General features: G+C 40.4%; 1 protein-coding gene across 4 annotated transcripts in view; it reads left to right on the top strand.

The window, feature by feature from the left end:
- The window catches only part of PTPRZ1 (protein tyrosine phosphatase receptor type Z1), a 176974-nt gene extending 152752 nt beyond the window's left edge, over positions 1 to 24222 (top strand). For all 4 annotated transcript variants that reach the window (XM_059396505.1, XM_059396504.1, XM_059396503.1 and 1 more), the window contains 13 exons: positions 2347 to 2429; positions 3712 to 3846; positions 4637 to 4771; positions 6327 to 6490; positions 8316 to 8451; positions 9911 to 10057; positions 15804 to 15897; positions 16215 to 16288; positions 17967 to 18095; positions 18887 to 19033; positions 20304 to 20446; positions 21396 to 21531; positions 23272 to 24222. In XM_059396505.1, the coding sequence (XP_059252488.1) occupies positions 2347 to 2429; positions 3712 to 3846; positions 4637 to 4771; positions 6327 to 6490; positions 8316 to 8451; positions 9911 to 10057; positions 15804 to 15897; positions 16215 to 16288; positions 17967 to 18095; positions 18887 to 19033; positions 20304 to 20446; positions 21396 to 21531; positions 23272 to 23412 (1664 nt within the window). In that variant the 3' untranslated portion in view covers positions 23413 to 24222. The remainder of the gene's footprint in view (positions 1 to 2346; positions 2430 to 3711; positions 3847 to 4636; positions 4772 to 6326; positions 6491 to 8315; positions 8452 to 9910; positions 10058 to 15803; positions 15898 to 16214; positions 16289 to 17966; positions 18096 to 18886; positions 19034 to 20303; positions 20447 to 21395; positions 21532 to 23271) is intronic.
- Positions 24223 to 25777: the final 1555 nt, after the last annotated feature.

Here is a 25777-nt window from a genome sequence, read left to right as displayed (position 1 = left end):
TTTAAGTTTTTATTTAAATTCCAGTTAGTTAACACACTGTGTGATATTGGTTTCAGGCGTATAATACAGTGATTCAGCACTCGCACACAACACCCAGTGCTCATCACAAGTGCCCTCCTTAATCCCCACCACCCATTTAAGCTATCTCCCCTCCACCTTCCCTGCGGTACCATCAGTGTGTTTCCTATAGTTAAGAGTCTATTTCTTAGTTTGCCCCCCTCTCTCTCTCTTTTCTTCCCTTTCCTCATTTGTTTTCTTCCTCATATTCCATTTATGAGTGAAACCGTATGTATTTGTCTTTCTCTGACTTATTTTACTTAGCATAATAATTTAGTTTCATCCGGGTTGTTGCAAACAGCAAGATTTCATTCTTTTTCTTGGCTAAGTAATACTCCTGTGTGTGTGTGTGTGTGTGTGTGTGTGTGTGTGCGTGCGCGCGCGCGTACCATTTTTTTCTTTATCCATTCATCAGTCCATGGGCACTTGGGCTATTTCCATAATTTGGCTATTGTAGATAATGCTACTGTAAACCATTGGGGTGCATATATCCCTTTGAATCAGTATTTTTGTATTCTTTGGGTAAATACCTAGTATTGCAATTGCTAGATCATAGGGTAGTTCTATTTTTAACTTTCTGAGGAACCTCCATACTGTTTTCCAGCATGGCTGCACCAACTTGCATTCCTACCAACAGTGCCAGAGGGTTCCCCTTTCTCCACATCCTCTCCAACACCTGTTGTTTCTTGTGTTATTGATTTTAGCCATTCTGACGTGAGGCGAAATCTCACTGTAGTTTTGATTTGCATTTCCCTGATGATCAGTGACAATGAGCATCTTTTCATGTGTCTGTTGGCCTTCTGTATGTCTTCTTTGGATAAGTGTCTGTTCATGTCTTCTGCCCATTTTTTAATTGGATTCTTTGTGTTTTTTGGTGTTGGTTGTTGTTCTTTATATTTTTTGGATACTTCCCATTTTATTATCACATTTTCTTAAGCAGTTTGGATAGTTGCTGCTTCCTTTCCACAGGGATGACACAAATTTTTATTAGAAGGGTTTGGTAGGACATTCTGCTTCATGTTTGTCTTCCTCAATGGAAGCAGCTTTCCTGGCTGCACATAAAAATTCACCGGCTGCTTGGACAGGGTGAGGTTGTTTAACTCTTCCCTCTGCAAGCTAAGTAGAAAACACCTACCACGGAATTCAGAAGGGGATGGACACTAACATTTGTTGCACACCTTCTATGGACCTGACTCTGTAAATACATGATTTCATTTAATCCTTGAAATGACCTGGCACATAGATAATCACAGTCCTATTGTAGAAATGAAGAAAATTTACCCAGTAATACTTCTCTAAAAATTCTAGAACCAAAATACACCAAAAAATAGGTCAGCCTGGCATCAAACCTATCTTTCCATTGCCATATCTCGGTTGCTACAGCCGTTCCCTGCTCTCCGAGCTGCTGTTGTCCTAGAAGCAGTAATAACCCAGGATGTCTCTCTACTGTCCCAGTTTGGACTGTAGTCACTTTTTTTTTTTTTTTTAATTCATGTCTTCATTCTTGAAAAGAATAAATAAATTCTGCCCCATGAAACTACCAATTTTCCTTCCAGAAGCACTTCCCTTTCTTATCATGTCATTCCTCCAAATGCATATAATTTCTCTGTAGAACTGAAGTTAATCTCAAAGTCCCCATTTCAGCTCATTTTCATTTCCACAGTTCGCCTGAGTTACCGTCCTTTCGCTGGACAGCCATTCTCCTGCCTCACTGTGCGCAGCAGCTCTTTGAGGTTGTCCTCTTGAACAAGCTGTTGGCTAGAACCCTTTACAGAAACTTCCCAAGTCCCTTCTACTTCCCTCTCGACTCTCTCTTCCTCCACCAGCCTCCAGTTCGGGAGTGTATAGGCTGCCATCCTTCCTTAGCTTTCTGAGACACCCTCCGACACTCTTCTCTCCCTCTCAGTGGCTCTCTGCTGTTCACAGCCCCAAGATCCATCCTTAGAAATGCATCTAAGACGCCAATGTCACCTTCCAACCTTTATGAATATGTTTATTATCATCCCAAAGCCACACAATCTCTGTCTTCAAGTCCCCCCTCATGCTTTTCACCTCCCTTGATGCCCAAGCGTTTTTTTCTGGACAGAAGTCCATGCTCATGATCTGGATTAGACAACTTGCTGAAGGATTGGTCTTTGTCATCTCCGTATTGCCATAAAGCCTATAAAAAGTAAATTATATTTGCACTTATTTTAATTGTATTTGAGGTATTGTTATGTAAACATATATGACCTTCATGCTGAAAACTAGTCTATGGTATAGTGAAATATTTTCTTTTTCTTATTACAGATGATCATAGTAGGGTTAAGCTTGCACAACTTGCTGAGAAAGATGGCAAACTGACTGATTACATCAATGCCAATTATGTTGACGTAAGCATGCTTCAATTGAAACATTTATGAAATTGTGTTGAACTATGAGTTTACTATACCACTGAGTTCTACTTACATGGTGCTTAATGCATGGGTTGTATGATAGATAATAGAAGATGCAAATCAGCAATAGGACATTCCATGGGTAATGGATTTCCGATTGAACCTTGCCCTGCTTCCTCTTGTGGGTGAGAGGTCATTCAGGTTGGAAATGAATGTTCAAGGTAGAATGTTTATATATGTTTGGATAGGTTTAAAACTCCTTAAATGTGAGGGATAGGACAGCCACTTATTTTGAATGTCCCACAGTTCCCAGCCAAATATTGTCTCGATAGCACATGATCAGCAAATCCTGATGGAGAGATTCCCAAGGCAATCCTGGCTAAAAGGCAAACATGTGATCACTAAACCAGCTATCGACCTTATCATCTCTGGCACTTCTCAGGATACCAAGTTATGTGGGACTTATTAGAGCTCTCCGGGGACCACAGACCACTGACTAAGTTGACTGGTTTTTCACTGTGATCAATTGCATGTCAGAGGAGCTCAGTTATTTTCCTGACCTGACCTCGCAGTCTAGCTGCCTTCGAGTTCAGTCTGTGTGGAACAGTTAATTCGAAGTGAGCACCACATAAAAACATACAGCAGATTTGGTAGAGGCAGCCCCCCCTTGTTTCTGGAGGGTGAAGTGTGTGCATCACATCCAACATGGGCTTTGGGGGTTAGAACCAGTTTTGCATTCCACCCTGTCCCTGAGTGGCCAGGAAAGCTCGGAAAGCCGCTAACTCCCCTGAGCTTCTCCCCGTCTCCAGATCAAGGGTGATGCTTCCATTTTGCAAGGATTTGGGTAAATGTCTGTAAAGCATCTGGGGTGCCAGTGAGAGCTTGGTGGAGGGTAGCTGGCAGTGATCAGCCCGGCTCAGAACCAGCAGGGAGACGGGATTTCCCAACTCTGTAGACTGCTGAGCCGCAGATGCCTTTCAAAGCATCACAATTAAAGACCCGCGTAGTAGATAGACTTAGATTAAATGTACTTAGACTAAAGGTGTAGAGAAGAGTGTCTGTATCAAAGCAAAGACAATTTTTTTTTTCCAAAAGGTCGTAGTTAAAGAGTTGCTGTCTTTGCTAGTACTACCAAGTTTCTCCACCATTGCAGGATTCTTTTTTATGGTTTCTCTTTATAGAAGAAAATGTACTGTCCTTAAAAACATATATATTGAACAGCAAAAATGGTAGAGAATCAGTAATTTAGTAAAAAAGTGATTGTCATTTGTTTCTTTAGGGTTACAACAGACCAAAAGCTTACATTGCTGCCCAAGGCCCACTGAAATCCACAGCCGAAGATTTCTGGAGAATGATATGGGAGCACAACGTGGAAGTTATCGTCATGATAACCAACCTCGTGGAGAAAGGAAGGGTATGTAGGTAATCTATTATCTCATCCCCCAAATAGTACTCAGAAGTGCTTTAAGTTGCTTTTAATAGAGTCAACATCAGGAAGCAGCAGAAGTTAAGAAAGCTAATCAGGATTCCTTTCTAGTAAGTACGACAGCTGAAAGGAAACTTAACGTTGTAGGATGGCAAGTTTCATATAAATCAAGCTATCTGCTATTTATTTTTTTTAGTATTTATTTATTTTTAGTAAAAGAGGGAGTGGGGGGGCAGGGTGTAGGGGAGAGGGGGAGAGAGAGAGAGAGAATCCTTAAGCAGACTCCCCACTGACCATGGAACCAGATGCAGGGCCTGATCCTAGGACCATGTGATCACGACCTGAGTGGAAATCCAGAGTCCAACAGTTAACTGATTGAGCCACCCAGGCGCCCCCTAGCTGTCTGCTACTTAAATGCATTCTTCATACAGTGAGAAAATGGGGCTGGTTGCAAAGCAGTGCAGAGTGAAATAGATTTTAATTCCCTGCAGCTGGATTCTAGTTCTGCTTCATAGTGACTCAGTACATCTGGCCTCCCTTTCCTCATCTGAAAGGGGAAGTTTGGACCAGATCCTTTCAAGTCTTTCAGCTCTGTAATTCTCTCCCCAGTCTCCCTAAAAATCCCTAAAACTCTTTTCACATAGAGAGAAAAGAAACTGTTTGGAAGAGCGAGGGAGTCCATTCCTGTCCCGCTGTTAGACTTCTGCTGATTTCAGGGACAGCTCTTACATCAAGCATCTGAAATAGGGAAATAGCATCTTTACTTTCTCGTTTACAGAGAAAATGTGACCAGTACTGGCCTGCTGATGGTAGCGAAGAGTATGGGAACTTTCTGGTCACTCAGAAGAGTGTTCAAATGCTTGCCTATTATACTGTGAGGAGTTTTACTTTAAGAAACACAAAGATAAAAAAGGTGAGTCCACAAATGAAGGACATCATCAGTTGAGTAATACATCTGGTGTTTTTTTAAGTGAGCCGGTAGTACAAGCAAACAGGCAGAAAAGGTAGAGAATTAAAGGCATTAAGAGTTCTTATCACAGCCACATCTCATCCTCAGAGGCGTCTGCGAGGTCCTAAGGGCCCACCAGGGCTTTAGAGCCACACTGGTCATGGTGCCGGTGGTTGCTGTCAGTGTGAGGCAAAAATGAAGGTTCCTGCTCCTCGTGAGAACTGCACCTCCAACTAAAACTACCACAGATGGAAACAAGGAAGGAAAGAAAAACAATGACATAAATCAGAGTTCTGCAGAGAAACGTGTTGTTGTGTGTGTGTGTGTGTTTGGTATGTGATGGACATTGAGAGAGAGGTTTTTTTCTTTTTTTAAAGATTTTATTTATTTATTTGACACAGAGAGAGAGAGCACAAGTAGGCAGAGAAAGGAGGAAGCAGACTCCCTGCTGAGCAGAGAGCCCGATGTGGGGCTCGATCCCAGGACCCTGAGATTATGACCTGAGCCGAAGGCAGAGACTTAACCCATTGAGCCACCCAGGCGCCCCGAGAGAGAGATTTTTTTAAGGTTTTATTTATTTTATTTTAGAGAGAGAGTGTGTGTGTGTGAGTGGGAGGAGGGAAAGAGGGAGAAAATCCCCAGCAGACTGTGTGCTGAGCTTGGAGCCCAGCACTGGGCTAAATGACTCGGAGATCATGACCAAGAGTCAGACACTCAATTGAGCCTCCCCGCACCCTGAGAGAGAGAGATTTTAAAGGAATTGACTTCACGCCAGAAATTCAGGCAACATTTTTATGTTTTAATCACAAAAAAAAAAAATTCCTTCTTCAGGAAACCTCAGTCTTTATTCTAAAGGCCTTCAGTCAGTTGGAGAAAGCCTACCCACATCACTGAGTGTGACCTGCTGTGCTCAAAACCTATTAATTTAATGTTAATCACACCTAAAAAGTACCTTGACAAGGAGGAGCCTGTGGCTGGCTCAGTCAGTAGAGCCTGCGAGTTTTGATTTCAGGGTTGTGAACACCCACATGGGGTGTAGAGATGACTTTTTAAAAATAAAATCTTTAGGGGCACCTGGGTGGCTCAGTGGGTTAAAGCCTCTGCCTTTGGCTCAGGTCATGATCCCAGGGTCCTGGGTTGGAGCCCCGAATCGGGCTCTCTGCTCAGCAGGGAACCTGCCCCACCCCCCCGCCTGCCTCTCTGCCTGCTTGTGATCTCTGTCTGTCAAATAAATAAATAAAATCTTAAAAATAAATAAAATAAAATCTTAAAAAAAAAGAAGAGAGAAATCCTGATGGGAACCTCTGGCATGACTGGTATTTGGCCAAACTACTAATCACCATAGGCTAGTCCAATTCACACGTGCAAGTAACCATCACGAGCGACCGCGTATTTTTGTACCTCCCTCTGTGCCACCGAACTCCGGCTGCTGTTCAAGGACCGGTGCGCGTGCATGTGTGTGTTTGCGGGTGCGCACCTCCGCGTGGGCTCCTGTGACCAGCTCTCTGAACCCTTGCAGGGATCCCAGAAGGGACGACCCAGCGGGCGTGTGGTTACACAGTACCACTACACTCAGTGGCCCGACATGGGGGTGCCGGAGGACTCGCTGCCCGTGCTGACCTTCGTGCGAAAGGCGTCCCACGCCAAGCGCCACGCGGTGGGGCCCGTCGTGGTCCACTGCAGGTGAGTCTCAGAGCCACGTTTCAAAACCCACACAGTGGCTTCTGCTAACAAAGAGGGAATCGAGGAACAAAAGTTTTACCAAAATCAGGATGATTTTGTGGAGTGAGGGCGGTGAGAGTGCATGCCCATTTTCAAAAGCTTTGACCGTTAGGACATGATATACCAGACTCAGAGTTTGATTGCTGAACATTTCAAGGCACCAGATACTTTTTTATGATGTTTATTATTCTGTTGAACTGTTGAATTGGATTTTAACGTATTAAATGTGTGAGGCAGGAGGAACAATGTTTTGTCATTAAAGAAACGTTTATTACGACATAATGTCATAGGATAAAAGTGCTTGGGACATTCTCTTGTAGAGTTGTTATGTCAGGTTTATATGAGAGAAACCAAAAGGCACAGAGGGTGAAGAATTTGGCAAAATACTTTTAAGTTGTTTTTAAACAGTTTGGGATCAAAATTCTTTTCTCATTTTTTGAGTTCTCTCCAATATATTAAGGTGTTATCAACTCATCTGTACTCAATTACTTTATTTCCAAGGCTAATTTGATGAAGAGATAGAAGGATATTTCAGACAAAGAGAAAAAAAATGTGTCAGAGGTTTTAATCAAATATTTTTCAGTTAAAATAAAAATAACAGGGCACCTTGGTGCCTCAGTCATTAAGCGTCTGCCTTCAGCTCAGGTCATGATCCCAGGGTTCTGGGATCAAGCCCCGCATCAGGCTCCCTGCTCAGTGGGAAGCCTGCTTCTCCCTCTCCCTCTCCCCCTGCTTTTCTCTCTCACCGTTTCTCTCTCTGTCAAATAAATAAATAAAATCTTTAAAAGAAAATAACAGTTAACATTTCCTGATTGTGTGCCAAGCTTTCTGACCACACAAATCAAGCTGATTTCTATGTACACTATTTTTATCAAAGCGACGTGTGTTTTTACAGAAGTAAGTGTTTTCCTTTGATAAACAGCTTATCTGACACATTCTAATTATCTATCTCAGGAGTTATCCTCAAAGTTTGAGAGACCTATCCTGAGTTTTTTCATCTGTTAGCCTCATGATAAGCTGAGAGAAGGAGGAAAATGCAAGAAGAAGAGCTCTGAAGGTCAGGGATTGTTTCTTAGCAAATGGAGGAGGACCAGGGTATTGTGAGGAGCAGGTGCTAATTTTCCACTCTAGCACTTCCTACTTGTCGGGGATTTGAAAAGACTCCCTGTCTCTGAATTCCGTCCCTCCGGTAGAGGCTTTGAAGAAGTCCATAGATAATGGCCCTTTAGAAATGACTGAAGTTATGCTTTATTCCTCACGATCTCCCTGAAACGATATTTTCAGCTGAAAGCCTTATCAAATTCTTTTTCCAATTAATGTGAAAACCTTTACACAAACATGTCTGCCCGGCAACACAGACCCAGGACCTCTTCTTTTCAGAGTTGGGTGAAGCTGATGCTTTCATTTTCCTCAGATGAAGTGTCTAGTTGCTGGGCTCTGATACGGAATGTTTGCATTCTCTATCCTATATGATGATTAATAAATGCAATTACTGAAAACCTTAGACTCTCGAAGGAGTGAATGAATGAATTAAAAATCTCCCACAGAAATAGGCTGTTTTACAGTTTGACCTGTAGCCCCACATTAGAAAGCAAACAATTCGTTACTTGAGGCATTGTGCTTAACAACGAAACCGTTTGGTTTGGGATTGCTAAATTATGTATTATGTGGCTCAGTCGCTTGGGGAAGAAAATCATTTTAATTTCCAAGATAGCCAGGAGTGACCTGTCTTCAAATGTACCTAATGCTTGACGTTGAAGCGGTTCTTGCTTTGCGTCCTCTCCAGCGCCGGGGTAGGAAGAACGGGCACGTACATCGTGCTAGACAGTATGTTGCAGCAGATTCAGCAGGAAGGAACCGTCAACGTGTTTGGCTTCCTAAAGCACATTCGTTCGCAAAGAAACTATTTGGTGCAGACCGAGGTATGAGAAAAAGGATCCTTATTCTTGTTGTTGTTGTTCTTCCCCTCCCCCAACAAGAAGGACACTATTTATCGAAGGGCTGGAGGTATCACAAGATGCTAAGCCTGGATGGACCAGACTTTGTTTTACTGGGTTGAGTCCTCTCATAGGGCTTCTGTATTAAAGTACTGCCAGGTGGGGGTGCTGACAACAACGGAAACGTCCTGCCTTACAGTTCTAGGGGATAAAAGTCCAAAAGCAAGGTGCTGGCAGAGCCATGCTGTGTCTGGAACCTTGAGAGGATGATTCTCCCCGGTCTGAGTTTCTGGTAGCCCTGCCTGTTCTGGGCGGTAGCAGCCTGCCTTCTTTCCGTCTCTGCCTCCATCTTCCCAGGGCTGTCTTCTCTGTCTGTGTGTCCAAATTCCTTTTTCTTAGAAGAGCGACAGTCACTACCTCATCTTGACTAGTTGCATCTGCGGCAAACTTGTTTACAAACACGGTCACATTCTGAGGTCCTGGTTGGGGGTGGTTAGGGCTTCAACATGTCTTTTGGGGGGACACAATTCAACCCATGACATGAGGTAATTGCAGTATATGTCCTAGATGGACCAGCTACATTTTGTCTATTTAGTGACCAAATGGGGAATAACTCTGAAATGACACTGATGACAGAGAAGATTAAAAAAAAAAAAAAAAAAAATGAGTCAGTGGATCAGGTAGCGCCCCTCCCTGGTAGCAAAATCTCAGATTTTTCCTGAATATAGTGAGTAAGTACATTCACTTTCATATTTTAGAAGTATGAGTTATGCTTAAATTATATCCCTTTTTAAGCCCATATAGTGTATATGATGCAGGACAAAAGTCTGTATATCTGTATTTTTTCCTCCTGTTTCTAAATAAAAATGAATTTAAGTTGGAAAGTATGTATGGCAGCTTGAGAGCAATCAGAGACAAATGGCCATGTGGGTGATAATCAAACCAAATAAACTTCATTCCATGGAAGAGATGACACTGTAGTCAGATTAGACCAGGGAAGAGTCCCATACAGGAAATAAGCGACAACTATTAAAAACTGTACGTAAAAGTGCAGTACGTTATATAGGACTGGCTAAAAGGAGACTTGGAATGGACAGAAGAAGAAGACCCATGAGAAACACAGAATCAGGAAAGTCCTCATGCAAAACATGGAAGCAGGTGGCAGGTTTGAAGGCTGGGCAGAGTGCATTGTTTTCTCTCTTTCCCACCAATGCCAATACACACGAAGGAAAGAAATGAGGGGTGAGAAGAGTTGTGTTGTCTCTTGACTGCTTCCTCTCCTACATCTGATTACCTGCCAGGTCCAGTAAGCAATCTTCTGTGGGTCCATCCCTGCCATTATGTAGGACTCTTTTTGTCCATCAGTGAAAAATATCAAGTTTTGTACTTCAGTATGTTTAAAGAAAACCTGAAATAATGTTCCCCTTTGTCATTGTTTTGCCAGGAACAGTATGTCTTCATTCACGATGCTCTGGTTGAGGCCATACTTAGCAAAGAGACTGAAGTGCCAGACAGCCACATTCATGCCTATGTCAACACGCTCCTCATTCCTGGACCAACAGGCAAAACGAAGCTGGAGAAACAATTCAAGGTGAGTTCTCTTGGAAGCCTCTTGGATGCTACCATTCAATTAAGTGTTCCTGCATCTTCTTATTTGAGTTGACAAGGCCATGTGGGTGGGTTCAGAGCACAGTTGGTGCAGTGCCTTTGTGGTGTTCTTTACAGTGGGCAACAAAGCCACGTGGTGAATTTCAAGGAGAATCTTAATTTTGACTAGCAAGAAGAAAAGTTCTCAAGAACTCTAGATTAATGTTTGCAACAGCAAACTTGGTCCAAGAGAGGAGGACACAGAGCATAACAGAAGGGACAGGCAGACCTCCTAATACAGACTGCAGAAGTGCTCTTTTCCCTTTGAAAAACCCAGACCACTTCACAACGAGTGATCCGGCTCAGGCTGTTCATGCCACTCGTGGGGAAAATTCTGTCTCACTTGAAGGCTCTAGACTAGAGAAGAGGCCACCCCAGAACAATAGCTCTTCAACCCCAATTTCTCCCACCTACCTTGTTACAAGGTAGTGAGCTAGAGAAGGGAGTATGTTTTGTTCGATACCATACCTTCTACAATCCTAGTTCTCTGGCTTCCAGAAATCTGTCAGCAAAGAATTCAGAAAGTAGATCTTACGGGACCCTGTAGCTATGCTAGGGAGATTTGCCTAGTTGTGGTTTGCCCACAGAATGGATATCCTAACCTCTTCCTTCCCAGGATTCCCAGAGAAACAGGGCCAGTTTCTGAAGAAGGTATATCTAGGGAAAAAATCGAAGGACCCTGGAAAAACCCAGGAGAGTGAACAAAGCTTGAGATCTCAGGGTGGTGGTTTTCATCTTCTCTCCACCCTACAACATAAAAGATATTAGTCACTAAGAATTCCTTTTGATTTTGTGTCTATCAGTCAGCACCTCTTGTGCCTTTGGAGAAGTAAAGAAAGATGAGAGGTGAATGCTGTGCTTTGAACCTCCCGACAGGAAGATATAAATGTTTTTATTCAGCAAAGCTTATCTGAGTGACAACGGAACACTGAAGAAAGAGAAAGTATGAAGTTTGGCTTCCAGAAATAGATAATAAAGGAGTATAAAACATAAACATTAGGTTGTTAGGATAGCTTTCTTCTAAATTAAAAAATGTAAATTTTTTTTTCATTTTCAACATAATTCTTTTAGCATGACTTACCCCTACGCAACCGCGTAAAAGAATTGATATGGCTTATGTTAGATAACCCAGGATCAAAATGGAAAGATCAACTCTGAGGCCAGAAGCTTAATTAAGAGAGGGACATTTGACTCTTTCCTCTTCACGCCTAACTGCGGAGATACAGAGTGTGTGTGTGTTGTGTGTGTGCGCACGCGCGCGAGCATAAGATATTGGTCATTCAGGTTTCTCCACAGATACAGTTCCTTGAAGTAAGTTACATGTCTGTTTATTTCTGGGTATTTATCTGCAGAAAACAAAAACACTAACTCAAAAGGATACCTGCACTCTTATGGTCACTGCAGCATTATTTACGGTCGCTAAGATATGGGAATAACCTAAGTGCCCACTGATGGATGAATAGATAAAGAAAATGTAGTGTATTACTCAGACATAAAAATATAATGAAATCTTGCCATTTGCCACAAGATGGATAGACCCCGAGGGCATTATGGCAAGTGAGGTAAGTCAGAAATAACTCAGGGAAATAAGTCAGAGAAAGACAAACACCATCTGATACCACTAATATGTGGAATAAAAAAAAAAAGTTCATAGATGCAGAGAAAGGACTGATGGTTGCTGGAGGCAGAGGGTAGGGGATGGGCCAGTTGTGAAGAGGGTCAAGATGTACAGACTTCCAGTTATAAAGCAAATAAGGCACAGGGATCTAAGGTACAGCATAGTGACTATAGCTAATAATACTGTATTGCATATTTGAAAGTTGTTAAGTGTGTAGATCTTAAAAGATTTTGTAGCTATGCATGGTAAAGGATATTTATTAGACTTATTGTAATTATTTTTCAATGTAGACAGATACCAAATCATTATGGTAGACAACTGAAATTAATGTAATATCATATGTCATTTATACCTCATTTTATTTTTTAATTTTTAAAATTTTCTTAAATTTAATTTCAGTTAATTAACATGTAGTATATGATTAGTCTCAGATGTAGAGTTCAGTGATTGATTAGTTGTATATAACATAATGAGTTGGCTTTAAAAAAATAAAACAGAGATTACTTTAAAAAAAAAAAATTAATGGAAAGAGATCCCTGGCCGTGGGTACATGGGGGAGGAGAGATTACTAGAGGGAAAGGAGATCCTGAAAAGGGGCGGGATTCAAGATGAGGGATTGGGGAAAAATGCAGGGACACCTAAATGGGTGTGGATAGCAGGAAGTGTACGGGCTCCAAAGCTGGAGACTGAGGTAATTATTAATTCTGAGGTAATATTAATTCTGCGGCTTCTATTCCCTGTGTGACATAGAAGGGGTGGGGGGGGTATGTGTGTGTGCATGGGCATGGGGTGTACCTGGGTGTTTGTACACATATTCTAAAATGAAGATGTTAAATAGCTACTGGAGGCGGAAGAGTTAATGTCAAGCAATCTGTACAGAGCTAACCCTATTCTCAGCACCTAATCCAGTCAAATTAGAAATTGATCATGAAAACCTGCCCATAAAAGAATTCAGATATTTGGACAATGAAAATGTTCTTTTAAATAATTGACCTATTACAGAGCCAATTATAAAATCTTTAGAATTTAAGGTCAACAGAAGCATTACATGGCACAACTTGTACAATACAACTGAAGTTGTATCTAGAAAGAAATTATAGCCTTAAACAATTCATTTGAGAATAAATAAAATAAAAGCAAATGAAATAGGCACATCATGTAAAAATGAGAAGAGAAACATGGTACACCCTAAGAGAGAGACAGAAAAATTTTAAGAAAATTAAAGCTTTATTAAATTAAATTAATATAGATTAAATTAAATTAAATAGAAAGTTAAAGTAATTAAATAGAAACAGAGATGAAACAAAACCAGATGTAAGTTCTGTCAAGACTGTAAAACAAAGAAACCTGTGGCCAGATTCATGATAAATGAAGGAGAGAGTACACAGAAATAAATATTAAGATAAAAAAACAGAGATGTAATTATAAATATTTTAGAAGTGTTTTTTCTAACTTAAAAAGCATAGTATGAACATATTTGTGACAATACATTTGAAAACCTACATGAAATAAATTTTTTTTTAAGAAAAGTGAGCAAGATATACTTACAAAGAAATGAGAACTCCAACTAGACCAATAACCATTAAATAAATTGTATCATTGGCCAAAAATCTCACCTCCAAAATAAAATCTGAACTGAAATAATTACCAGACTTTTAAGGGGCAGAAAATTCCAAACTCTAGGGTAAAATATCTAGGTAGAAAACAAACCCATCTATTTTACTGGAATAACTTTGGTACCAAAACTGTACAAAGATAGTATAAATAAGGAAATGTATTGGCTAGTTTCATTTATGAACTTAAATACTAAAATTCTATTTAAAAATATTGGGGTGTTTGGGTGGTTCAGTGGGTTAGGCATTTGCCTTTGGCTCAGGTCATGATCCCGGGGTCCTGGGATCCGGTTCCCTCCTCAGTGCGGAGCCTGCTTCTCCCCTCTCCCTCCCCCTCCCCTGCCCATGCTCTTTCTCTCACACTCTCTCTCTCGATAAATAAATAAAATCTCTTTAAAAAATCAGCAACTCAAATCCAGCAGTGTGTTTTTCTTTTTGAATATTATGACCAATTAGTGTTCACAGAGTTTGTTTCAAGAATGAAGTGAAGATTTAACATTAGAAAATATGAACAAATTTAGTTACGAGAATTGTATAGCCCTCTCAAAAGATGTAGAATACACAGTAAATAAAATTAAGTGCTATTCATAACAAAAACTCTTAGTAGGTTAGAAATAGAAGGAAGCTTTCTTCATCTTACAGTGGCTAAAATATATATGTCACACACAAAATTTAAAGTTGGAAATTTTCATAGGTTAAAAAAAACAAGAAATGCCAGCTGCTGACATTATTAGTCAACATTCTACTGGAAATCAGGTTAAACAAAAACAATGTATAGAAGTAGAAAAGAATTTGCAGATGATACACTTGTCTATATAGAACATCAAGAGAAACAAAAGTGAAGATATTTCTTATTAGAACTCAACTCATTACAGGTCAACAAGTATATATGAAAAACAATAGCATTGTAACTCATTAGCTATCAGTTGTTAGATAAAATGTTAGAGCAAAAAGAGCCAATTCAACAACCACAGCAAAGAGAAACAAAAATTCTGTGGTCTCAAAAATAAATTTAACAAAAGATGCAATGAATGTGTAGATGAAAAAACTATAAAACTGAAATGAAGAGCATAGAATTAGACCCAACAAATGTAGATACAATTTTCCTGAATGGAAATATTATGAAGATGTTGGTTCTCCTAAATTAAGTATAAAAATCAGTACCGTACCAGTCACATTTCCTCCAGATTTTTCATGGGAAATCATGAAGTGATCTTAAAATTAACATTTAGAAAAGTAAAGAGCAAATACATCCAAAGCAATACTAAAAATAAAAAATAAAATAGAAATGTGTTATGCAGGTATGATATGATATGATCCACTAACATTGAAAGACAAATCAGCCAGAGGAACCATGCATATGTGGAAAGGGTTATTGGGTAGATAGGACACCATAAATCAATGAGGGAAAGACAGATTAACCAGTAAGGGAAATTGGGACTGTTTCCATGTGGAAATAAGTAAAATTAAGTTCTTACCACACCTCAAACACTAAAATTATTCAAGATGGATTAGTACCTAAAGGTAATAGCAATGTTTTATAACTATTTTAAGAACACGATCAATATGTATTTTTAAGACATCAGGGTAGAAAAAGACTGCTTAAATAAAAACATAATTTGCAGAAATCTTAAAAAATTATTTGGCTCTGAGTGTCTCTGTGATTAAAGAGAACAAAGACCTTAACAACTTTTTAAACAGATTATAGACTTACATTCAAGACATCAAAACCCTCTACAAATTAATAAACGATAGTGAAGTAGAAATACAAAAAGGCAATCATCAAAGAAGAAACCTAAATGGCTAATGAATGCTACAATTCACAATTTCACAGTAGTGAAGAAAATGCAAATCAAAACCATGGTCTACCACTTATCATCTATCAGACTGTAAAAAATTAAATGCTGATGACTCCTAATGCCATGTGTGGGTGTTAAGAAGCATACAAGAGATGCTCATTGCTACAAAGTTTAGAAAAGCAAAATATTGGAAATAATCCTGACATTTGCTAGTTGGGGGAATAAACATCAAATAGATTATTTGTGACATGGAGTACGAAAAGAACGAATGAAATCCAACTATACACACACACACACACACATATATATATATACATATATGTATACACACACACACACACACATACATCTACACACATCTCATGCAATTTACCCCCAAGTGCAGTGTGAGATGTAAGTGGAAGGCAGAGTACCCACCTATAGAGGAAGCCATGGGGAAGATCCTGCTAGGGCTGGACATCAAACTAGAGGACGTTCTGTGCTGCTTCTGGCTCCCCTCATGTAGAGAACATCGATGTGCTAGGGAGTAAGTTCAAGGAATTCTTGCAAAACCAGATATAGGCATATTCAGTATCTTAGCTTGGTTTCTTGGTTGGGTCACATGTGTGTGTGTTTGGGTGACTTAAATAATCTATATTTTTCCTTGACTTCCTTTCTCAGCTCCTGAGTCAATCAAATATACAACAGAGTGACTATTCTACAGCCCTGAAGCAATGCAACAGGGAAAAGAACAGAACTTCTTCCATCATCCCTGGTGGGTTATACTGAATCAGGGGGGGGGAATAAGTCTTTTTTATAATAGAAGCTTTGAGGCAATATGACAGTATTTTTACATCTTGAAGTGAATTGATTCGCTCAGTATTTTTCTAATTTTGCCTGATAATGTATCTGTTTAAAAGGACTCTTAAATCCTGAAGTCCATCTAAAAAATGTAAAACACATAGAAAAACTACCTTACAGATCAAAGACACTCAACTTGAGACATGCAGCTGTGCTTTGCAATGTGGGGGGTGGGGGAAGGGGTATGGAGCCGTGAGCATGGTGGTTCATGATGCATGTTCTGTGTTCCAGTGGAAAGATCAAGGGTTGGCATTTCATCTCTGAGTGGGGAAGGCACAGACTACATCAATGCCTCCTATATCATGGTAAGTCAGAGGAATCACTGGAAAGCTACCTACCAGCTTGTGCTACCAGAACCCAAACCAGCATGGGCTTCCTGAAGCAGTGGCTGCAGATATATATAGGTTAGCACCACTGGTGGGCGGAAGTCAAATCTAATGGCCGCAGACCACCACCTGTACGAGCAGATAGAACAACAGCATTCCTTGATGTTTTTATGTGTGCTGGGACTGGAGAACCCTCAAGCAATTCAAATCAGTAAGTGCAGGAACCAAACTCCCTATCAAGGACTGATGAGAAGATAGAATGCGTCCACTTAGCCATCTAAGAGGCTCCATTTCATTTACCCTGAACAGACCCAGGACAGGGCAGCTTCAGAAAAGCCTGTCTCCCACCATAACCCAGGGGTGCAGAAGTATTGACCCAGCAGACTGGGCTCATTTGGAGACCAGGATTTCTAAAGACACAATCCTTTCCTTCTGTGTGTAGATTTTCTATGAGGAAGGGGTGGGTGGGTTTAGTGGGCTGTTTTGTGCCCATCGTTTCCATTTCCAGTCTTTCAGTCATAGAGCTTGGCCTCAGAGGAAAAGGTTGTAATTCCCATGCCAAAATCACTGTTCCGTTTATCCAGCAAAGAAAACATATAGCACTATTCAATTAGAGAAAGACAGTTATCTTATGAATCTCTCTGATGCGAGGAATTTGGGAGGCACACCAGGGGGTCATGGGGGGTTGGGAGGGAAAATATGAAACAAGATGGGATCTGGAGGGAGTCAAACCATAAGAGACTGTTAATCTCATGAAACAAACTGAGGGTTGCTGGGGCGGTGGGCGGGGAGGGATGGGGTGGCTGGGTTATGGACACTGGGGAGGATATGTGCTCTGGTGAGTGCTGTGAAGTGTGTAAGCCTGACAATGCATAGACCTGTACCCTGGAGCAAATAATACATTATATGTCACAAAAAAGTAAAAAATAAAAATAAATTTAAAAAATTAAAAATACAGACTATTTAGGACTATCCATGCAGAAAACAGGGAGATGTGTGGGCGTGGCATCTGAATACATGCCACATCCAATGAGACCATGGGAAGTAGGGACAGGAACTCAGAGACCCAGAGCAGAAGAGGTCAATGAGCCATGGTTTTAGTGAGCAGCAGCATGGAAATCATGACCAATCCAATAGCCCCAGGTTCCACGTTTCTGCAGCAAAATCTGCAGAGTGCCTCCTGATTCCTCTCCGATGGAGGAAGGCAGGAACCCAAGGGGGTTCTGTTGTCAGTAGGTGTATGATCTGGCATCTTGCCTTGGGACTTGTGGAAACTGAGAAATATAAACCCCCCTCCGGATTTCCATTCTGTCTAGTGTAGGAGACGTGGTCCATGTGCCATCTTGGTAAGTCTGCTCCTAGACGTGGTAGCTAGGTAGACTTGGGCACAACATGTAACTTCTTAAGCCTCAGTTTTTGTCACATAGTACTTCTGTGAGACGTAGGGGACTCAGGAAGAAGAAAACGCTAGTCCTGTGCCTGGTGTATAGAGGCATATAGAGTGCCTTGTAGACATCAGCTATAATGATCACGTTGTTATTTACCGACACAATCTAGAAATAAAAAGACTCCCTTGAGTTAAGGTCCATTAGCTTAAACACATATTTGGAACATTTAAAGTCATATGCCAGACTCTATCTTCTTTTTGGTTTCGTAGGGTTACTATCAGAGCAATGAATTCATCATCACCCAGCATCCTCTTCTCCATACCATCAAGGATTTCTGGAGGATGATATGGGACCATAATGCCCAGCTGGTAGTTATGCTTCCTGATGGTCAAAACATGGTAAGCCCCTCGCCCCCAGTGACTTTTGGTACTTGCCTTATAGGAAGTAGCAAGTCACAACACCCAGAAGGCCAAGCATACCAACAAATTAAGTAATTTTTTTCGGCTAATTAACTAATGTCACTGGAGTTGCACCTTGTCTATTATTGGGCCTCATTTGGTTATGTCACCTCCCAGGTCTGACATTGTTGAATGACAGTTTTTAAAAACAGTAAGTTGAAATGAACTTACATTTAAGTATTCTGTGATACTGCTGAAGAAAAAATAGAATTGCAACATGCCGTCAGTCCATATGCTTCTGTTTACATTTAAAAAAAAAAAATAAAACTCGGGATATTTGGAGAGTCCCTCAGTTTAAGGAGATCTATAGAAGTACAAAAAAAAAAAAAAAAAAAAGGCCTACTTTGTTCAGGCTTTGCACATATACTTAACTGGGAGATTTATTTCTTCGCTCTAAAGTTAGACTGACCATTCCAGATGACACAGGAAGCTGCCGAGCTCTTAAAATCACTTGAATCTTCTCTACTCAGTTATCGTTTACAGAAGTAACAACTTACCATTGTTACTGATGGGCTAAGCTCAAAACAACAAAACAACAGTTTGGTTTCTTAAGTGCGATATTTTATTCTCCGCATCAAACTTGTGTAAGCCTCAGTATTTGAAGGGTATGTTTTGAGATCCAAAGAAAAATTCGAGTTGAATTTTCTGTGTCAACCAGTTAATTTCATTTCGCAGTCTGACCTATTAAACATTTGATGAAAATCCTACTTCTTTGTTATTTAATCCTCTAGGCAGAAGATGAGTTTGTTTATTGGCCAAATAAAGATGAGCCTATAAACTGTGAGAGTTTTAAGGTCACTCTTATGGCTGAAGAACACAAATGTCTGTCTAATGAAGAAAAACTTATAATTCAAGATTTTATCCTAGAAGCTACACAGGTATGGACATAATTGACAAATTTTCATCTTAAGCTTTCAAGTATGTTAAATATATGCTGGTTTAAGGGTCTTCCCTAGAAATAAAAAGGAACCTAATTTCTTACAAAACTGATTACCCAAATAATCACTTTTACCTTACTTTTCACTTTCATTTTGAAAATCCTATAGAATCATTTAACATTCATCGCCACTGAACTGCACCATTCACACACGGGAAATCAATGATTTCTCTTTGACTCCAGAGTAGTTCTGACAGAACTTAAATTGAGAATAAACTCAGTAAAAAAAAAAAATAATAATAATTTCATTAATCCTCATTCTCACATTTTAAGGGAAATTTTTATCTTGAATTCTTCTAAGTAAAATGGGAAAAATATTATCTACCAAAGTGAGCTTACTGCTTTCTACCAAGAGACAGCTCTGACAACATGTGGTATAACGAACTAGGATCGTTTTGCTAATTCTTGGTTATCTGCAAGGCAGCAATCTGAATTCCTTGTCAAGAATTCTTCTTAGAATTCTAGTACAGTACATAATTTATTATACAGCTACAGTAAATTGCTAACACATACTAACAATAGGGAGTAAGGCATGTGAGATGCAGAGTATCCCCAGTCAGAGAAAGGTTAAATCATGTCTTAGATGATTTCAGTGTTGCACTTTACTATACTGGAGTTCTGAAAGTGGCAAACTGTATAGAATTTAGGTTCTGTCACTTATTTCCCATGCAGCATCTGACTGAGTCCACTTTAGGAATCTGGGGGTCGGAGGTCGGAGGGCTCTAAAGCCACGCAGCCTGGGCTAGGCCCTGATGCGCGAACCGGCAGACTGGATGTCCGTCCGCCTTGCCAGCATCTCCCCGCCCTGTCATAGAATCCCACTGTCCCCTCCACTGATGCTGGTATTTGTAGGGATCTATGCTATTTTTAAAACAAATGTGAACACTGAAGATGTCTTTTTTGTATCAAGTAGTGGCGCAGAGACATCTTTGGTACATGGTTTCAGAGTTCGATTACCATCATGAACTCACCAATAAGACTTATTTTTAGAATGAAAAAGAGATTACATCTACACATGGGAAATGAGGCATCACAGCAGTTTCTTCCCTCCAAGACGGAGGATGGGCCGTAACCGCTGCTGTTCCCCCGTGCGTGTGATTCGGTTTTATTACCTTCCTGTCATTCCTGATTTCCCCAGTTATTCCACTCGTCATAAACTGTTTCACCAATAAGACTCTTCTAAAAATATTGATCTTTCTCTCTTCTTACAGGATGATTATGTACTTGAAGTGAGGCATTTCCAGTGCCCCAAATGGCCAAATCCAGATAGCCCCATTAGTAAAACTTTTGAACTTATAGGTATTATCAAAGAGGAAGCTGCCAGCAGGGATGGGCCTGTGATTGTCCATGATGAGTAAGTTCCTCTCTGCCAACTCTTTCACGCCTGAGCACTGTCCAAGTGGTCAGATAATTGTTTTCTTGGTACTAACATAATGCTCTAGGCCAATTGTGGTGACTCAGTCAGGGGAGATGATCAGCTTTTTAAAAACAAGGTTAATATAGAGTCCGTTGTTTTGTTTTGTTTTTTCACTTCTGTTGGAGCTCCTGTGGAAGGCAGAAGATGGGTACCTGATCACAGGAATGCGCTCTTCCCTTTTACGCTGGCTGAGAACCCTTTGTGTGACGAGTCAGTGTTTTGGCACTTGGATTTTCACAGGTGCTAACCAGAGAAACATTTCTAAGTTATTGACGTACCAGATAGGATTAAAATTGATACAGATTTTATTTACCAGGAACAGGAATCTGTCCAATAGATCTTTCCAGGCTCCTGTTATGAACAAATAAAATAAAAGCCTATGCTAGGATTTCATGTTATAGATATATTAGATATTAGTTATAACTTGTCAGATCATTGTGATTTATTGCCAGCCCCTTCCAGAGTATAAAAATAAATGTAGGGGTGCCTGGGTGGCTCAGTGGGTTAAAGTCTCTGCCTTCAGCTCAGGTCATGGTCTCAGGGTCCTGGGATCAAGCCCCACATCGGACTCTCTGCTCAGCAGGGAGCCTGCTTCCTCCTCTCTGCCTGCCTCTCTGCCTACTTGTGATCTCTGTCAAATAAATAAAGAAAATATTAAAGAAAATAAATGTATAAGCAAATGTTAAACTTCTATAAAGGATCCCGTTACTAATATCATGAACACTTGCTAATGTTTCAAATTAAACCTTAGTTCTCTACAAGATAAAGAGACTTTTCATTAAAAATTTCTGTGTTCCCACTATGAAGTGGTCAAGGCTTTGTGAGTTCCAAATGTGAATGTTTGATGCATCTGAATGGAGTCTTTGTCCCTTCCCTTTGCTTCAAGGCATGGAGGAGTGACGGCAGGAACTTTCTGTGCTCTGACAACCCTTATGCACCAACTAGAAAAAGAAAATTCCATGGATGTTTACCAGGTAGCCAAGATGATCAATTTGATGAGGCCAGGAGTCTTTGCTGACATTGTAAGTAAAAGAACAGTGAACCAAACTTTCACTGTTAGAGTGCTGCTTACTTTCTAGAGGCTGCCAAAATCATTTTATCTTGTTTCCAAAAAACTCACATATTGACTCATAAATATTACCAGGTAGTATCTGAGCTGAATTACAAGTTAATCAGTCCACAGTCTATGGAACTGGAGTAATAATAAACATTTAAAGTTTATCTTCCAGAAAATGGATGGATAATTTTTTTTTAATTTGACATGTCTCTTTTTGCAAGACTCACCATAATTCTGAAAAATACCCTCAGTAGAACCACCGACTAATCCAACTTACTCCCCAAAATAGTTACCTTGAGGCGGGGTTCAAGTTCTGGAAAGCCTGAGCACAGTCAGAAGACAGATCTCGAAGACTTAAACATTGTAACTGTTTACTTTTTTTCTGAAGCCGAATTCAATTTTGGTACTTAACATGTGGCTAATTCCTGGGTACTTTTTTTAAAAAAAAAATTTTTTTTTTTACTGAATCTTTTTTTTTTTTTTTTCGTTTTTTAATGTCCTATTAGCCAACTGGGTACTTTTAAAAAAGATAAACTTGTACAATCAAGAAAGACAAGTCTCAACTCTGAAAATAATTTGGAAGTTTTTAATATTGTAGAAAGAAGGGTTGGAAAGACCATAGGGAACCTCATGCAAATGCCCCAGCGGGAGACCCGTAGGTGGATACAGTAGTCACAGACACAGCTCCGGCTCCCTGGTCTGTGGACATATAAGGGCCCACCTCTAAGGCTTCATTCAGTCCAGACCAGTTGGCCAGGAAGCACGGTAACCCTTGCACACACTGCACTTCAGAGGAGCACTTATTAAAAGTCATTTAGGCCAGTTGAGTTATATCAAGCTGCTCCTATGTGGAATTGTTTTCCAGAGACTGAACTTCCAGCTGGCTCATGAATGCATTGAATAATGCACTGATTCACACGTGGGCCCATAGATTTTCCACTATGATTTTCCACTACTGCCTCACATTCTCTGCAACTGCCTTTGTCCCCACCCCCAGGCCCCCATAACCACCCGAATTGGCACCCGTAAGAGAACTCCTTATTCTTCTGTGTCTCTACTCTGAGACCATAGCAGGGCGCACGCTCACGTTTGCTCACAGCAGGGCATAGGACGAGGCTGGTAGAGTATGAAGAATATTTGGTAAAAAGAGGGTCTGGTATAAAAAAGAAGAGAAAAAGATTCTGCATGAGCCCCTGAGATGACAGTTCAGTCCTTTCTGGGACCTCTCCATAAACAGAGAAACCCAGTGGATTTCACCACAGCTGGAGAAAGGAGAATGAGTAAGTTATGATGAGTAAGGCTTATTATGAGTAAGGCTTATAGGTGAGTAAGGCTTATGGGTAAGGCTTACAGGTGCCTCGTACCAAAGGGTTACACTCAAGCTGATAAATCAGAAACAGTAATCTGTCACATCACCTTCTGGGTCCATGACAGACATGAGTAAGAATGGAGCGCTTACCTTTGCCAAAAGCATCTTGGCCAATTTTCTAGATCAATGAATATTGGCTACCTGAAAAGCTACTTTAAATTTCATCTGAAAGAGATAGTAATGTAGATTATGTATCTCTGCAGCCTGCAACAGACCCCTTAACACAATGCCCTTCCCTGAACAGGGCCAAAGCGTGACTGAAAACATTCCTTCTTTTCACAAACGTCTGTCTTCAGTGAGCCGCTTGTTTATAACCTCACATTCTCTGTCCTCCAGGAGCAGTATCAGTTTCTCTACAAAGCGGTCCTCAGTCTTGTGGGCACGAGGCAGGAAGAGAATCCATCCACCTCTCTGGACAGTAATGGCGCAGCACTGCCCGACGGAAATATAGCTGAGAGCTTAGAGTCTTTGGTTTAGCCCAGAGAGAGGTGAGGGGAACCCTACCTGAGCATTGTTTTCCTCTTTCTAAAACTGCAGTTCTTCTGTTATCTGTTTACTTTCCGTCACCTGACAGTAATTTTCATGACAGGATTCTGCTGCCAAATTTACATCATTAACAATGTGTGCCTTTCTGCAAAACTTCTTGTAATTCACTTCTTGTGTTTAAACTAAAATGGTTGAATTTTACAGTATTTCTAAGAATGGAATTGTGGGTTTTTTTTTTTTTCATATTGATTTTAACAGAAAATTTCAATTTATAGATATTAGGAATTCCCAACTACAGAAAACATGTTTGTTTTTAGTGTCAAATTTTAGCTGTATTTGTAGCAATCATCGGGTTTGCTAGAAATATAACTTTTAATATAGTAGATTGTAAATAAAACACTCTGTTCCCTCTGATATTCAATGTTTTACAACTGCAGTATTCACCTAAAGTAGAAATAATCTGATACTTACTGTAAATACTGCTCTAGTGTCTCCATGGACCAAATTTATATTTATAATTGTAGATTTTTATATTTTACTACTGAGTCAGTTTTCTAGTTCTGTGTAATTGTTTAGTATAATGATGTAATTCATTACCTGGTCTCACTCTACAAGTCTCCTGATATCCTTTCATGTTATCTCAGTAATTAACTCTGTCTTAGCATGTGACTTTAACTTTTATGGAAAATAGAAATACATCTGTTTTGAAAGATGTTTTTATGAGAATAACACCTTACCCAACATTGTTTAAATGGTTTTTATCCAAGACATTGCAAAAATAAATATAAATATTGCTATCGACTTGCATTTGTTTGTTGTGTGTTGTGCTGGGGCATGTGTAGCAGAAAATTGTAGACACTGGTCCCCTTTGGATGTTGAAAGTGAAAAAAGATGGATGGAATGCAGCAGCAGAGAGAGCTGTGTTCCCAATCTGTGCATTGAGGCACACAGGAAACTCACTGATGCTGCACAATTACTATGATTAACTAATTTGGACCTAACTACTTACCATGTACCAAGAAATGTTGGGAAACTTTTGTCTGGAACCAAGCTGGGACTTAGAATTAGGCAGATTTGCTTGTCAGGGGAAAAAAAAAAAAAAAAAAAAAAGCTGACTTGGAAGCCAGATGAATTGACAAAGACCAGGAACTCTTAAATCCCCAAGTGGAAAGAAGGTAAGATACCCTATGTTAAGGCAAATTGTCGGGATCCAAAAGCTGTGTGGAGCTAAAATGCAGGAAAATGGAGTCAGAGTGACAGGCCTCCTGGGAGACGGGAGGCAGTTCCTCACCTCAGCTGGGACGCATAGCACTGCCTGATGAGGAGGGCACTGGGCCTCAAGAATGCCCAGAGCAAGAGGTCAGGACAAGTTTCCTTTCAATTCATGGCTCTCAGAGTATGTGCCCAGACCAGCAGGAGCAGTCAACCTGGGAACTTGTGAGAAATGCACATCCTAGAGCTCCATCCCAAACCTAACATATCAGCAACCCTGAGGCTGAAGGTCAGTGATCTAACGCATGCTAAAGTTCCAGAACCGCTGCTCAATAACAATTCAGGGAGCCTCTGGTTTCCTTAAGCACTATCAGGAAATGGTCACCAAATCCTTCAAATAGAACGAAAATTAATTAACTTTCCTTTTAAAGCAATAGTCATGAAGAGAAGTGAAACAGGAAAAGGCTCAAAAATAGTGTCACCAATCACATAATGTTGATAAGCACGGCTTTACCAGGCATAAGAAAACAAAATGTGCAGCTTTCTCACCTTCCCTGGGAGGAAAGCCACAAAGTTACTTTTGATTTCTTGGTTGCTTTTCTGACCTTATCTCCTAGTCCTCATAAGCCACAATGTTTATTTTTTTTTTTTTTTTTTTTTTTTTTTTAAAAGATTTTTTTTTTTATTTTTTTTAGAGAGAGAGAGAACACATGGGGAGAGAGACTGGCGGAGAGAGAGAGAGAGAGAGAGAGAAGCAGGCTCCCTGCGGAGCAGAGAGCCCGATGCGGGACTCGATCCCATGACCCCGAGATCATGACCTGAGCCGAAGGCAGCGGCTCAACCCACTGAGCCACCCAGGCGCCCCACAATGTTTATTTTTTTATTTTTTTAAGATTTTATTTATTTGACAGAGATCACAAGTAGGCAGAGAGACAGGCAGAGAGAGAGGAGGAAGCAGACTCCCTGCTGAGCAGAGATGCGGGGCTTGATCCCAGGACTCTGAGACCATGACCTGAGCCGAAGACAGAGGCTTAACCCATTGAGTCACCCAGGCGCCCCAAGCCACAATGTTTAATCATAAGCTGATCTGAACCAGGAGTACGTGTCACCTTAATTATTTTGTCTGTTTCTCCCTGGGCCTTTG

This window comes from Mustela nigripes, chromosome 4, assembly GCF_022355385.1.
Source record: "Mustela nigripes isolate SB6536 chromosome 4, MUSNIG.SB6536, whole genome shotgun sequence".
Lineage (NCBI taxonomy): Eukaryota > Metazoa > Chordata > Mammalia > Carnivora > Mustelidae > Mustela > Mustela nigripes.
Note: the sequence above shows the minus strand (reverse complement) of the source record. Positions and strands in the feature narration are given on the sequence as shown.